The 15,738-nt window shown below is 65.9% G+C and overlaps 2 protein-coding genes across 2 annotated transcripts; one reads left to right on the forward strand and one right to left on the reverse strand.

Annotated features, from left to right (window-relative positions):
• Nucleotides 1–1,555: 1,555 nt before the first annotated feature.
• On the reverse strand, nucleotides 1,556–3,699 carry FAM110A (family with sequence similarity 110 member A). Its single transcript, XM_074157467.1, has 2 exons — nucleotides 3,676–3,699; nucleotides 1,556–2,641 (listed from the first exon to the last, which is right to left on the reverse strand). The coding sequence occupies exon 2, from the start codon at nucleotides 2,570–2,572 to the stop codon at nucleotides 1,556–1,558; it is 1,017 nt and encodes a 338-aa protein (XP_074013568.1). The 5' UTR covers nucleotides 2,573–2,641; nucleotides 3,676–3,699.
• A 6,330-nt stretch (nucleotides 3,700–10,029) lies between these two features.
• On the forward strand, nucleotides 10,030–12,054 carry SLC52A3 (solute carrier family 52 member 3). Its single transcript, XM_074157460.1, has 3 exons — nucleotides 10,030–11,094; nucleotides 11,359–11,482; nucleotides 11,617–12,054. The coding sequence occupies exons 1-3, from the start codon at nucleotides 10,067–10,069 to the stop codon at nucleotides 11,827–11,829; spliced, it is 1,365 nt and encodes a 454-aa protein (XP_074013561.1). The 5' UTR covers nucleotides 10,030–10,066; the 3' UTR covers nucleotides 11,830–12,054.
• The last annotated feature ends 3,684 nt before the right edge of the window (nucleotides 12,055–15,738 follow it).

Below are 15,738 nucleotides of genomic sequence, written 5' to 3' on the forward strand. Positions count from 1 at the left end.
GGGTGGCTGGACCTTGTCCCCTGGCCTGTCACCGCTGCCATGCACATGGCGTTTGCCGAGCGGGACCTGTGCCAGGCAGGCTGGCTGCCTGCGCATGTGGAGCCATTTGCAGCCACAGCTTCACCATCATGGCTGGAGCCAGAGGGAGGCAGCGACAAGGTGTCCAGGTGGGGTTCCCTGGGTGCGGGTGCTGGTGGCCTTGGTTCCACCTTCCCCCAGCATCCACTTGCCCACGTGGGATCCACCAGCATCGCAAGGAGCAGGAGGATCCCCCCAGCACAGGCAACACCCGCGGTGCCGGGGGCCGCGATGCCTGCAAGGGTGCCTGGGGATAACACACGGGTGTTTTTCATCTTCAAAGCACTCCCTGCGCCAACTTTCATCTTCATGCCTCCCCAGCCTGCCTGGGAGGTCTCTGCTATCGCTGCCCCATCTCGCAGCCCCGGAGGAGCCAGGACTCGGCCAAACTCAGCGGCGCGTTGCCGGAGCGGGGTGAGGAGGGATGGGAGGGCTGCATGGTTGGCACGGTGTTAGCTGCGGCACAGAGGGGAATCCCGCCGGCCAAGGCTCTGCCGGGACCTGCCGGACCCAACCGCCGCCCCTGCTGTGCCCGCCGGGCCCCGCGCTGACATGCCGCGGCACGGCACCCATCGCTCCAGCTCCTGCTGAGCCACGGGCACCCAAGGGTCCCTGCCCCATCCTGACCTCCACCACCTCAAGAGACAGCAAGGGACACAGCCTCCAAAGCACAGAGATTTAATAAAACCTGCTGCGTTACTACTATTATTTACAGGTCAAACATCAGACAAAACAGTAGAAATGAGGAAAAGACCAACAACCATCATCTTCATAAATACCAGGGCCCAGCGTGCCCAGGGCTCTGCGCCCACTGGCACCCGGGAGGGGACACAAGCACTCACAGACACTCGCACACACACACACAGCCCTGGGCTGCTCGAAGGTGGGGGTCGGGTTTGCCCCCTCCTTGTGAAGCACCCAGCATCTCCCAGACCTTAAGACAGGGGCCACCAGGATATGCCCCCACCCTGGGCAATGTGGTCCCCTCAGTGGCAGCTGCAGGGGGGCAGGTCTCTCTTTCCCCCAGGGCTGTGTCCCTGCTCTGTGCAAGGGGGAACCAGCCCCTTACCCCCCACCCATGGGTGCTGGCAGGGAACAGGGCAGCCAGGCTGACCACACAGAGGTTCCTGCAGGAGCCAGCGAGGGGAGGGTGTTGGGGACCAGCCACACACCCGGGGACGCATGTGTCCTCTGCCCTCCTGCAGGCTCATGGTGACCTGGTGACCTGGCTCTCCAGTGCCAGCACAGGGCTCTGATGGAGCCAGAGCCAGCGTGAAGGATGTCCAGTCACCTCACCGGGCTCTGCCAGTGCCACTGTGGCACAGGGGGCAGGGAAGCAAGGGTGGGGGGGCTCAGTTCAAGGGTTCTGCCACCGCTGAGAGGTCCCCTCACCTCCCAGGGCACAGCCAGTGCTCTTTCCCAGTCCAGCATCTCCTGCTCGTGAGCAACCCATCCCTGGTGCCCACCACCACCACTGCTACACGTCAGAGACCTGCTGGGGCTCCCTGGCCTGGCGCAGCCCATACAGCCACTTGATGACGCGGGCGTTACGCTCGATGATGGAGATGCCATAGGGGACACGTTCGGCCGGCCGCCCCTCCGGCGTGGCCACGCTGGGTGGCGAGCGGCCACCCTCCGAGCTGGCCGTGCTCACGCTGTGAAACTTGAGGGACACGATGTCGGAGCTGGCACGGGCAAAGTGCTCAGCCCCCATGTCCTGCACCTCCTCGGGGTCGAGGCCGCAGTAGTTGAAGAAGCGCTCCAGGTCGGCGGTGGCCCGCGAGAGCCGGTCGCTCAGGTCCGACTTGGAGCGGTGTAGCAGGGGCTGCCGGCGGGTGCTGTCAGGGCGGGCGGGCGAGATCCGTGACGGGGTCGCAGGCAGCCCGCCTGGGATGGGGGATGCAGGCACAGGTGTCACCTGGCCCTGGGGAGCCCCACAGGGACGGACATCCACCCGCCGCACGGCCACGCTTCCAGGGGGCTTGGTGGCAGCGGGGCTCTCCGGTGGCTTGCTAGCACCCTCCGTCCCACCATCCAGCGCCACCGGCGTCTCCACCCTCCACTTGCACTCCCGGCCCAGTGGGCTCTCTGCCTTGGGGAACGGGCTGTCGCAGAGGTTGATGAGGTTGTTGAGGATCTCCAGGTCGAGGGAGGGCTTCGGGCCACCGGCTTCCGTGCGTCGTGGCCCTGGGGGTGCCCTGCGGCTGGGGGTGAGCGCAGCCCGGCGTACCCCTGGGGTGAAGAGGGGCTGCTTGAGTAGTGGAGGCTTCACCGGCTCCTGCCGGGTGCTGGCAACCTGCTGGCTCTTCACGTACTTGGCCTTGTCAGCCTCCAGCCTTTCCACAGCGCTGGGCTTCCCGGCGCCCGGCTCGGCGCGCCGGCGGAAATACGCGGGACCCTTGCGGAGGATGCGGATGGGCATGGCTGAGGTGAAGGGTGCCGTCACTGTCACCCCTTTCATGGCGTCGCCGGCTTGCAGCGCCTCGACGGGCATCCTCCGCGCCGGCAGCGGGGCGCAGGGTGGGCGAGCGCCACGGGCAGCGAGGGGCTCACAGGCTGTCGGCTGCAAAGAGGGGCCAGAGTGAGGGGGGGGGGGGGGGGAGTGGCGGGGGCCGGCGGGCAGACAAAGGCTGCGCAGGGCTGTGCGGTGCCGCACTGTCTGCACCGGCTGAGCCGGGCTCCCTATTTGAAGGCAAACACCACGCCTCCGCCTGCCGCCGAGGCCTCCCCGAACTCTTCCCTGGCCAATCCGCGGAGCAAGCCTGCTTCAAACCGCTCCTGGGCCAATGGGGCCGGCAGGGAGGGCGCCCCGGCTCCGGTGAGGGGCACCCCAGGGAGCGAGGCTGGGGCGGAGAGGGGCGGCTGTGGTCTGGCAGCCCCTCACCGATGCTCTGCCCACATCGCCTGTGCCCTGGGGTGCATCCCCCGCATCCAGGGGTGCATCCCCCGCATCCAGGGGTGCATCACCTACCCCCAGGGGAGCATCACCTGCTCCCGGGGGGAGCTTTGCTTCCACCCAGGAGTGCATTGCCCACACCAAGGGGTGCATCCCCTGCACCCAGCACCCCACTCACCCACCACCCCCCAGGCTGGGGGGATTCAGGGCTCCGCTCCCTCAGCTCTCGGCTCCCTCACAGGCTCTGGCTGCTCCCCAGCTCTCTGCTCCCACCCTTGAGACCCTTGGAAAGCACCGGTGGGGGTTTCCACCAGTGCTTCCCCAGCTGAGGTGTGCCAGGAGCCACGCTGGGGCCCCGTGCACCCCATGTCCTTGGGCCCCCGCCAACCCCAACAAGCACAGCCGCCTGCCCCAACGGTCACACAGAGGCAATGACCCGCCCACAGCAAGGAGGAAGGGGGGGAAAAACCAGCCTTGCACCCCTCTGCAGCTCCCTGCCTGGGGGTGGGCACAGTCAGAGGGACCCCAACACACAGAGGGGCTCAGGCAGTGGCGGGGCACAGAGGGGGAGGACGTGCGGGGTCGGACCTGCCCCTGCCTCCCCCTCCCTCCCCACCGCCCTTCCCAAGCCTCTCCGAGAACCCCCCTAGGGGTCCCCATCCCGGGGCACAGGCGAGGTGACAGCAAGCCCTGGCACTCACCGGGTGCGGCGGTGGGCATGGTGGGGGCCAGTGTGCCGTGGCCCCGCTCCGTCCCACGGTGGCCCTGAGCTGGCTGTCGGTACCGTCAGCCGTTTACCTGCACACAACTTCCTGGGTGCAACCCAGGGCCCGTCCCAGCATTGGCCCTGGCACCCACAGCACCACGCCATGGCCACAAAGAGCCATGGCTGCACCCTCTGCAAGCCCACGTGTGCCAGCGTGTCCACCCCGGCCCCCCCCCACCCCCCCCAGGGTCTGTACCCCAACATGGTCCCCTGTGCCACAGCCGCCCCACGGCACACGGTGCAGTCGCCTAATGAAGTGTGATGGGCAAGTGGCTTGGGGGAGGCTGGCTGTCCCTGCCCCTGTCCCCTGCCCGGGGGGGGACACGCTGCCTTCTGACCTGGAAAGTGTCTGCGGGGGGCCTGGCCAGGCGTGGGGACAGCTGGGGATGGTCCCAGCGCTAACACAGACCCTCCTGCCTCATCCCCGGTGGCGGCTTTCTGCTTTTCTGGCCCCATTGCCCTGGTACCCTGTGGCAGGCTCAGGGAGGGCTCCCCAGTTTGGCACAGGGGTGCAAACATGCCCCCCCAGGCAAGACAAAGCTGGGGCACATCCCCACATTGGGCTCTGGGTCTCAGCATGGTGCCGGAGGCTCAGCCCTGGAGACAAAGGGCTGAGGGGGGTGGCTGTTGGGGGGGCAGGGAGTAGGACACGTGGCCCCCCAGCATGGCCGCCTGTGGCCAGTGTGGGCTCCCTGGCAAGGACAACCCAGCCAGGCACAACCTGCTGCTCCACATTCCTGCGGTGCTGAGCTGTCTGCCCTGGCATGGCTGCGTTGAGCTGGGCTACACTGAGCCGAGCAGAGTCGCCCCCCGAACAGCCCCAAAAACACCCTGATATTATCCCATGCCCATGATGTTATCCCCGGCCGGAGCGTGGGGATCCGAGTGCCAGAGCTGACAGCCCCACTCCTGACCCTCCATGCCTGACCACGGCCACGGCTCCTCTCCCTCCTGGTGTGGGTAGCCCAGCTGGGCTTGCCTGGCACACAGCATCACCTCCTGCCTGGAGACACCCCCTCGCCGGGTGACCCGGTCCCACGCTGCTGGCACAGGACCAGCACGGGACCGGTACCACCTCCGCCACCCACCTGGATCGCCCCAGCGACGTGGGAGCCTCCTCGGCACGGCTCAGCCGCCACGCTGCTTCTTCCCGGGGGTGTCCCGGTGTCCCTCGTCTTCTTCTTCTCAGCCACGTCTTCCCCTGCTCCTTGTGGGACGGTGGCTGGTGGGGTGGGCTGCGTACCCCGTGGCTACCGAGCCTGCGTGGGGTGCAGGCATCCGGCTGCAGGCAGCTGCCCGGGCACGTCTGGGCAGCCGGGTGTTTTTGGAGTGGGGCGTTGGAGCCAGGCAGCGCCCCGGAGCCTCGCCCTCTCTGGGAGCATCCCGGGACAGGTTTTGGGAAGGCAACCCCACCGCGGGAGCGCTCCTCCAGCACGCAGCTCCGCACTTCTGCCACCGCCCCGGGGACACGGGGACGGGGCAGGGACGGAGGAATGGTGTTCGGAAACGGAGGGACAAGGGAGGTGCTGGCACTGGCTCCGCTCTCGCCTCCCGCAGAGTCGCAGGGCTGGGCCCCGCCTTGCACCACTTCGGGGACCCCCCAGGAGCGAAATGCAGCTGCCAACGAAAAACGAGCTCAGAGGCTAAATCCTTCCTGGAAGAGCTGGGTGGAGGCGGCTGCGGGTGCCCTGCAGCGAGGAGCAGCGAGGCTGGGACTCGGCAGGGTTTGGGCAGCCCAAGGCAGAGGCACCCTGGGAGCCCCCCCCCCAACCCCTTCGTCTCGGCAGGTGCTAATTCCTGGTGTTTAATTACAGCCCCTTGCCCTGCCAAGGCTGCGCCCAGCTTTGCAGTGGGGGAATCACCCCTGCGCTACCCGCCCTGACCCAGGGCGAGCCACTACCTGCTCCTGCCTCAGTTTCCCCAGCTGTGGGCTCTGCAGAGCAGCTCTGCCAGGCAGGGGCAGCTTTCCAGACTTGGGGACTCGATGTCAAAGCTCTCCAGCATCACCTGGGCACCTTCCAGAGGGAAGGATGCTGCCCGCACCCGGCTCTCCCCGCAAGTCTCTGCAGGCAGCAGCTCAGGGCCGGGAGCTGGGGAGGTGACAGATGGGGACGTGCCGGGCGCGAGGCCTTTGTCTGCACGGTGGCGGACGGACCCGCAGATGGCGGCTGCCAGCAGGGCCAGGGCCACAGCCCGTGGCCAGGCGAGCACCGGGCCCTGGGGATCTGGCCCTTTTGTCGGGGTCTCACCTCCGGCAGTGGCCCCTTCCTTGGCCGCCCCCCACCAGCCTTTCAACTTTCAACTTGACCTGCTCCTTTCACATGGAAATGGGATGCAAATGGAGCCGGGAGGGGGCTGCCAGGGGCCAGCGGCTGCGACCTGCCAGCGGATCCCTGCACCAAAGTCTGGGGGGTCATACCCACTCACGTGGGGTGGCCAGTGGTCCCTGGGTTGAGGGGGTCCCTCTTGTCCCCCAGCAACGGAGCAGCAGCCCAGGAAGACCGTCCCCACTGCCTTCAGCTGAGAACAGATATTAGGGGATGGCTCTTGCCGGGGGTCAGCTCAAGGACGGACCCCCGCTCTCCTGGGCTGCCAATCCCCTCTGTGTCCTCCCACCATCCAGGCATTCCCATGGCACAGGCAACGTGCCCACCCCAGGGACCCCTGCTGCCCACCCTGCCCTGCGCTGGGGATGGGTCCCCAGTCCTGGCTAGATGGGGAAGGGGCTTCCCAGCCATCCGGTCACCAGACCCTGGCAAAGTCCCGCAGCCGGGGACCCCTCAGCTACCAAATGTTGCCATCTGCCTCTGGGGCCTTCGCTCGCATCTGCCGGGGGTGCGGAGGGGCCGGGGGGCTGAGGGCTCAGCTGCAGCCCGGGGAGGGGGCGGAGGAGGCACAGACGTCTCACATCGCACAGGCGGCACGTGTCGGGTGGATTTGGATGAGGAGCGTGAAGGGGCGGCGTGGGGGTCCTGCACCCAGCACCCCCTCAGGTTCCCCTGCACCGCAGCCATTTGCCCTTGGGAAGGGTCTCACCGCCTGCTGCGCTGCTCCTTTGTGCTGCCAAATTAAACACAGGAAAATCTCTGTCCCCTCCCATCCTCTCCCTGTCCCCTTCCCCATCCCTATCCCCATGGACACAGAGGGACCTCAGCTGCTCCAGGGCCAGCCTGAGCCCCCCACAACTGCTTTCTCCCAGCATCTTGGACCTGCCCCCCGCAAATTCCCTTGGGCACCTGTACGGGTTTTGGCTGGGATAGAGTTAATTTTCTCCATAGGAGCTGGTATGGGGCTGCTTTGGATTTGTGCTGAAAACAGTGTTGATAACCCAGGGATGTTTTCTTTATCGCTGAGTGGTGCTTACACAGCGTCGAGGCCTTTTCTGCTCCTCACACCATCCCACTGGAGCTGGGAGGGGACATAAATGGGACCCCACTGACCAAGGGATATCCCATCCATAGGACGTCCTGCTCAGCAATGAAGACAAGGGAAGAAGAAGGGGCCACATTCGGAATGATGGCATTTGCTTTCCCGATTCACTGTTCCGTATGCCGGAGCTCTGCTGTCCTGGGGATGGCAGAACTCCTGCCTGCCATGCGCAGCACTGAAGGAATGCCTGATTTGGCTTTGCTCACACACACACAGCTTTTGCTTTCCCTATGAAACTGCCTTTATCTCAACCCCCAGTTTTCTCCCTTTTACCTTTCCCATTCTCTCCCCCATCCTTGGAGTGAGAGGTCTAACGGGATGTGTCCCAGCCCGTGGTAGGGCGGTTGGTCCCTTCCAACCCAAGCTATTCTATGATTGTCCCTGCTGCAGCCCCGTGGTTGGGGCAGGGATGGAGCCAGGGGTAGGGCAGGGGGCAGGAGCCAGCTGTAGCCCCCAGAGGTGCAGGGCACAGGCAGGGCAGGCCACTGGAGAAGGCAGCCCCATGTTCTGCAGCGCTGCAGCTCACTCTCCCAGTGACACCCTCTGGGTGCTGGGGGAACAGCCGCTGTGAGGCATCCCCGGGGTGGTGGGTGCTGGGATGGGATAGGGAAGCGGGAGATTGTGCTGCTAGGGGTGACCTGGCCTCTACCCCTCACCCGTGTCACCTTCCAGCCAGTGCAAGGGGCCCATCCGCTGGCTCACCCCTCAGCTGATTGCCTGGTGCCATCTCACTTGGGGGTCAGAGGTGCCCGGGCAGTGCACTCAAGGTGGGACAGCCACCAGACTCAGGGGTCCCTGAGGTCCCCATGCCAGCCTGTGACCCCCGCAGAGATCCCCGGTGGGGAGAGGCACTGTCACCGGCTGACATTCGCACCTGCAAGAAGCAGCCTGAAATAGGTGGGATGCAGTTCAGCTGCATCAGGGGACAAGTGCAAAAGGCAGGACACTGCTAAGAATAATCGCTGGCACCCGGCCAAGCCGGGGTGCACCAGGATAGCGATGACACTGCAGCCAGCACCCCGTGCTGTGGCCAGGAGAGCAGCAGGCATGGGGCTGTCCCTGGCACCAGAGGTAAGCGGGGACGAAGGGCAGCGCTGGCCCCTGGGGCAGGGCAGAGGCCAGGCTGTCCCCATGCTGGCAGGGAGAGAGCAGGAGGGGGTCGGAAACTGGAGATGGCACAGTTGGACTTTGGCCACCAACACAGAGTGTGGAGCTGAACAGCCTCACCCGGCGCTCAGGGTCAGGCTGCACGGGATGAGCTGGGATCGGTGGCAGGGAGAGGGGAGCAGGACCCCATGGCCGGTCCTGCACCCACCCGGGGATGGGGGCTGCACTGGCGAAAACTGGGGACCCACTGGGAGGGGAGGGACAAGCTGGGTGTCCTGAGCCCCTGTCCCCTCTGGCCGTGCCCCTACGTCCAGGCTGACCCCCAGTCTTGGGGGGGGTGGGGAGGGGCGGCTGGGGCCAGAGCTGGTCCCTCTGACCCCCGTGCGCTTGTCCCTCTGACCACGAGGGTCCCCTTGGGAGCGCGTCCCCCCCCCCGCTCATCCTTCCAAAGACTTCAAAGCTTTTCCCTACGCTTTCTTATCGCTTTTATCTCATCACACCCTGTGCTGGCAGCTAAACATCCCTGCAGCTCATGTGTCCCCCCCGGGACCTGCTGGGACCCGCCCACCCAGGACAGGAGCCCTGAAACGCAGCCTTGGACCCCGCTGCTGAGAACGTGGCAAGAGGGTGTGGGGTCCCGTCCCGTCCCCCCCCCCTCCTCCTCCCGGCCACCCCTTGACCCCGGGGACTCTGCCAGCTGGGAGCAGGATGAGGAGCAGAGCAGGGCCAGGCCGTCACCCGTCTGCATCCGGAGGTGGTGACGCGCCGGCCTCACGTCACCGCCCTGGCAGCCAGGACTGGCTCCCGCCCGCGTGCTGCTGCCGGGTCCCCAAAGCGCAGTGAGTTGCCCCTTGGGAGATTGCTGAGGAACCGGTCAGACCGGGAGCCCGTTTCCTTCCTGGCTCTTGCTCCCTACCGGAGTGCCCGACGCCTCCCGGCGGGGCCGGAGCCATGAGCGGGTTGTTGTACCCGCCGGGCTCAGCCCTGGGAGACGTGAGTTTCCTCCAACGGGCTCTGTGCTGCGGCAGAGGGCCCGGAGCTGGTCTCTGCTGGACTGCGGGAACACGGAGACGTAGGGACGGTGGGACGTGGGGGTCCTCTTTTCCGGGAGCCGGAAGGGAGCAGGTGCCTGGGGTGGGCAGGGGATGTGGCCGGATCCTGGCTGACTCAGGTCGGTGGTACGAGCCGAGGCTGGTTTGCAGGTGGGGCTACTGGTGCCCTTCTCCCTGCGGCCACTGGAGCCTGCTGGGATTGCACAGGACCCGGCTGGGAGGAGACGGGGAGCTGTTTTGCCCTGCCCTGCAGATGCGGTGAGGGGTACGGAGCCTCCGTTGCCAGCAGAGAGGTTGCCCCCAGGCCTCTCGGCCCCCAGGTGAGAGCCATCTTCACCCCACACCCGGCTGCGCTGTGCCAGGCTGCGCCATGGGCCGGGGCAGGTTCAATGACCTGCCGGGTCCCGTCCCGGCTCCGTACCCGGTGCTGCCGAGCCCCAGCTCTGCGGGACGGGGCCCAGGTGGAGCCGAGCAGGTCCCGCACCCAGTGCAAGGAGGGCACAGCGTCATTGCCCGCGGGGAACAGGGGGCAAAGGGGGGGGACGGGACGGGCTGGGCTGCTGGGAGGACGTGCTGCTCTGCAAGTCCCACACTCCCGTGACGTGTGGGAGAGGAGCCGCTCCTCCCGCCTGCCAGAGTCGGGATTCGAGGTGTTCGGGTCCCACCTCGCCACTGATCCAAGCCTCTCCCCACAGCACAGCAGAGTCACCCGCAGACCCAGGCACTCAGGCCCGGACCATGGCGCTGCTCACCCATCTCCTCGCCTGCACCTTCGGCATGGGCTCCTGGGTGGCCATCAACGGGCTGTGGGTCGAGCTGCCGCTGCTGGTGACGGTGCTGCCGGAGCAGTGGGACCTGCCCTCCTACATCACCATCATCATCCAGATGGCCAATGTGGGGCCACTCTTCGTCACCCTCATGCACCACTTTCGGCCTGGCTTGCTGAAGGAGACGGCTGTTATCTACGTGATCGTGTCCATCGGTGTTGTGTCCTGCTTGCTCCTGGCCTTCCTCTGGAACTACACATCCTACATCGCCGGGAGGTCCCACAGCACCGCCTTCCTGGTCCTCACCTTCTTCCTGGCCCTGGTGGACTGCACCTCCTCCGTCACCTTCCTGCCCTTCATGATGCAGCTGCAGCCCCAGTACCTGACCACCTTCTTCATAGGCGAAGGGCTCAGCGGGCTGATCCCTGCTCTTATCACCCTGGGCCAGGGCTCTGGCATCTCCAGCTGCTTCAACGAGTCCCACACAGTCAACATCACCACTGGCAATGAGACCGTGGAGAGCATCATCTACCAGCTGGAGACACGCTACCTCCCAGCCAACTTCTCCACCCTTGTCTTCTTCCTCCTCATGACTGTGATGATGCTGGCCTGCTTGCTGTCCTTCTTCTTCCTTACCAGGCAGCCCAAGATGTGGGAGCTCTCCCAGCGGCAGCTGTGTCCCGCCAACATCGTGTTGAGCTCATTTGACCAGATCTCTGATGAGGGAGCTGGCTCGCAGCTGAGTGGAGGCTGCCCATGCCCAAAGGATGCCAAGGAGTCTGGGGACATCCTGACAAAGAAGGGCTCATACTCCCTGGCCAAGCTCACCTTCATCTACCTCCTCATCACTTGGGTGAGCACTCTGATGAACGGGGTCCTGCCATCTGTGCAGTCCTACTCCTGCCTGCCCTACGGCAACACCGCCTACCACCTCGCGGCCACGCTCAGCTCCATGGCCAACCCCCTCGCCTGCATCGTGGCCATGATCCTGCCCAGCAGGTGGGTAGCGGGGCTCTGGGGGCTGCAATGGTGTGCACCCCGGGGACTTCTGCTCCAGGAACGGCCCCTGCTTTGCAATGGGGTGGGGGGAGAAGACACCGGGTGGGAGAGGGTCCACAGAGTGCTGGTGCCCTGGCGGCAGAGACACCCCAGGAAAGGAGGATGGGGTCTGCACAGAGCTGGTCAGCCTATGCCACGGGTCTGTGCTGCTCACCGGGGCCAGGCTGGCAGCACTCCTTGATGTCACCCACATGTCCCTTGCAGGTCCTTGGCCCTCCTGGGCATCCTCACCACAGTGGGGACAGGCTTTGGTGCCTACAACATGGCCATCGCGGTGATGAGCCCCTGCCCAATCCTCCAGCAGTCCGAGTGGGGCGATGCCACCATTGTAAGTCATGGGGTCCCTCTTGCCCAGGGAGGTCGCTGGGGCCGCTCCTGGCTTCAGCCTCACCATAATGTCCCCTGTCCCCACGGTGGGGAACCCCCAAGCCCTGCTGACTGCTCTCCCCCCCGTGCTGCCAGGTCCTCTCCTGGGTGCTCTTCACCGGGACGCTCTCCTACGTGAAGGTGATGGCCGGGGTGATCCTGCGTGGCCGCAGCCACAGCGCACTGGTGTTGTACGGGGTGGTGGAGCAGCTGGGCTCCCTCCTGGGAGCCCTGATCATGTTCCCCCTCGTCAACATCTACGACTTCTTCGAATCCGCCGACTACTGCAGCCTGCAGTGCCCAGCATGAGGGGGACAGGCACCCTTGGACAGACCCTCTTGCCAGCACGCACCCCCAAAACCAGTGAGGGCGGGGGGGGCCGGAAAGCAGCACTGGAACCGGGGCGGCTGCAGGCACATCTCCCCGCTGGGCTCCGCCGGGTCCCTGGGTGGGAACAACTCCGTGGCTTTGTCCCCAGTGCGGGCACGCACGGAGCGTCCCGGTTGCGTTCAAAGTAATAGAAGGTCTTTGCTCAACCCTTGTCCTCCCTGGTGCTTGTGCCCCCCCTCAGGGAGGGGCTGCCTTTGCCAGTGCCCCCCTGCCTGACTACCGCTCAGATGGGGCCATGTCCCATCCCTTCCCCTGGGGGTCTTGTGCCATTTGGCATCGTGTCCCAAGGCCACCCCTGGGACCTCACGGGTGGGCAGTCAGCTGTGCCCCGCGGCACCGGCGGCATTCCCGGCCCCATGCTGTGGTGGAGGCGGCAGCTGCCCCCAGGGTTTGCAGCCAGCTGCGGGGAGTGGGGACAAAGGTTCCTCCGGCAGGGCTGTGCTGGAGCCCACCGTGCCCTGGCCATGGGGAGAGGGACCACAGGGGGGACACGGGGAAGAGGGCTTTCAAAAGGGTCCCAGTAGCAGCTGGGGAAACTGAGGCACAGTGGGAATGGGGGGACCTGCCCAGTGTTTGCCATCCTCTGCCGTGGCCCCGTCCACGCTTTCTGCTCCCTCCCCATAGCCCTGTGCCCCCACTGCACCCCATCCCAGCCTTGTTCACCCCAAGACAGGCAGAACTGGGGGTGCAGAGAGGAGCCACAGCACAGCCCCACACCTGGAGCGGTGCTGGGCACAACGCTGGGGGGGGGTGGCATGGGACCAGTGCCAGGGCTGTGCTACCTGGAACCCTACTGTGCCCTGGCAGTGCCAGCCAGGGTGGGGGCCAGGTGGGCACTGGGACATGGTGGGGACAGGGGGTTGGGGGACAGTGGCAGCCCCCAGGCACCCGCGCCCCGCACGCGCCTGCGCCCCTTCCCCGGGGCACGAGGCAGCCGGGCCTTTGTCCCCAGCCCTTTGTCTGGCAATCTGCTCCCCGAGCCGGCGGCAGCGCCAGACCCGCGCCTGGCGTCCCTCAAAGCCACCGATTGGAGGTACTTCGGGGCTCCGGCTGTGGCCTGGCCGCCTCCGGGAAGGACACGGCTGGAATAGCTAATAGTCAGCAGCCCCCTGAGCCAGCGGTGCTGGTGGGGGTCCCTCTGCCGAGGCAGCAGAGAGAGCAGGAGTGATGGCAGTGGGCTTTGCCCCCCCAGCACCACTGGGCATCCCCCCCAGCGTCTCCTGGCTGACCCCACAGCAGCACATGTCCAGGATGCAGCTCCATGGAGCATGAGGGGCAGGAGGGGGGTGCCGAGGACCAGTGGGAGACATGGGGGCACCGCAGGGCACTTTGTCTCATCCAGGAGGGCAATGTGTCCTATGGCCCTTGCTGGAAGATGGGGAGCTGAAGTGGGGACCTGGCCCCTCTCCCCCTGCACCCCGAGAGGATGCTCCTGTCCTTGGAAGCCCCCAGAGACCCTTGCACACTGGACATCCGCCACCCCCTCCCTCTTGCCAGGGAAACAATTGCCTCCAATGGGAATTATTTCCATACAGCTGCTCAGGAAGGCACGAATTCAGCCCTCTCCCGGCCGCAGAGGAGGAGAAAGGCTGAGCTTTTCTTCTGGCGCTCCCTTCCCTCCCCACGGCGGTGGGGGCAGGTTTGGAGGGGGGGGGGGGGGGTGGGGGGGTGGGGCCAGCCGCTGCAGTCAGCAATATTAGCACAGCTCGGCAGGACTGATTGCAGGTTATTAACATACATTATCTCAGTCCCCTGCCTCTGAAAGGAGCCGGGTTCCTATCCCCCCTCTCCCAGCCCTCCCTCCCCCTGTCTTTTACACTTAATTACCTCCCTTATTACACCACAGCCTGGAGAGAGACAAAATCCCAGGGCAGCGGGCAGGCAGGCAGGCAGGCAGGCGGGCAGGCAGGCAGGCAGGCAGGCAGGCCTGGCCCAACTAGGGCGTAAGTAATCGCCCGTTCTGCAAACATGCCTTCAAGGAGAGAAACAGCACACGCGCGGATAAATAAATCAGGGAGAAGAGCCTGGGAGTCCAGTGCGTGGGAGGAGGGGGGGGCGGAGGGGGGTACACACACTGGGAGCAGCCCGGCAGGCAACGTTCCCCCCCCCCCGGGGCCGTGGCCCTCCGGGAGAGGTGACCTTGAACTTGGCAAAGCCCTGACGTCAGGGCCGCGCTGCGGGGCCAGATGGGACTCGTGTCGCTGCCTGCGAGCCCCAGCCAAGGGCTGCGGGAGGGGGGAGGCGACACCCCAGCCCATGTGGGGAGCAGCCCCGGAAGCCCCAGCACCAGGATCAGGCTCGGGGCGGGGGGGGGGAGGAGGGGGCTGCAGGTTGCTGTGGGATGTGGGATGCTGTGGGATGTGGGATGCTGTGAGCTATGGGGTACTCAGGGCTGTGGGATGCTGTGGGATGTGGGATGCTGTGAGCTATGGGGTACTCAGGGCTGTGGGATGCTGTGGGCTCTCTTGAGCTGTGGGCTATGGGATGCTGCAGGATGCTGTGGGATGCGGGATGCTGTGGGATGCCCCGGGCTATGGGATGCTGTGGGATGTGGGGTGCCACACAAAGCAGCACTGGCCCGATGCGATGCAGGGATGGCCCCAGCCCTGGCATTGAGCATGATGGAAGGAGCCAACGCAGCTGTGAGCGGGCAGGCCCAGGGTGCTGGCCCGATGCCACAAGCCCGGCCAAAGGGGCTTGTGCCTCCCGAGACCGTGGGTGCTCAGGGCTGCCCTGTGCCGGCCGTGACAGCACTCTGCCTGCAGTGACAGATGAGGGACTGTGCTTAGTTAAGTGCTGCAATGCTCTTAGCATAGCACAGGGCTCCGGGAGAGCAGGGCCCGCTGCCAGCCAGGTCCTGGTGTCACCCGCCAGCCCCCGGCCGGCACAGCCGCAGGGAGAGCCAGCCCTGGGGCCACTGCTTGCCTGCAGGACCAGGGCCTGATCCTGCTCCAGAGAGGGCAGCAGTGGAGTGCCGGCAATGGGAGGTGGGGGAGTGGGGGCTCCGGGAGGGAACAATGCACCGCCACGAGCCCAGCTATTGTTGTGGGCTGCGAAGGTCACGGAGCTTCCCTGGGGACAGGGATGGGGACGGGCACATGGGAAAAGGGGAGAAAGTGGGAAAAGGGGCAGGAAAAAGGAATGGGGGGAGGAGAAGGGACAATGGGCAGGGATGGGGACAGGACAGAGGTGGGACAGGGATGAGGGCAGGGAAGAGGGGACAGAGGTGGAGACAGAGAACAAGGGACAGGGGAAATGACAAGGGAAAGGGAAAGGGGTTAGTGGGAAGGGACAGGGGACAGAGATAAAGACAGGGAAGGAGGGACAGGAATGGGGAGAGAGAACAAGGATAGGAACAGGGAGCAAGGATAGGGACAGGAGAAAGGGGCAAGAAACAGGGAAAGGGACAGGGCACAGGGATGGAGACAAGGAACAGGGGAGAGGGATGGGGACAAGAACAGGGACAGGGATGGGGACCCCCCGCCCCGTAGCCCCATCCTTTGCAGGCCCTGGGGGCTGGCGGCAGGGAGACAAAGGCGGTGGGAGGCAACGGTGTGTCCCACCCCCCCGTCCTCGCGTGTCCCCATTGTCCGTGTCCGGGGAAGGGGGGGGAACAGTGGGAGGGACCGGGGACCCCACACTGCCGTGATGCCCGGGGCGCCCGGCGCTGCCGTCGGCTCGGGGGGCTCCGGGGGGGCTCCGGGTGCGGCCGGGTGGAGCGGCCCCCTCCCCCCCCCCCGCCGCCTGCCTTCCTCCCCCTCCTCCTCCCCTCCTCCTCCTCCCCTCCTTCTTCCACCACCTCCTCCTCCTCCTCCTCCTCGCCGCCCT

The sequence above is a fragment of the Numenius arquata genome, chromosome 12 (assembly GCF_964106895.1).
Source record: "Numenius arquata chromosome 12, bNumArq3.hap1.1, whole genome shotgun sequence".
Classification (NCBI taxonomy): domain Eukaryota; kingdom Metazoa; phylum Chordata; class Aves; order Charadriiformes; family Scolopacidae; genus Numenius; species Numenius arquata.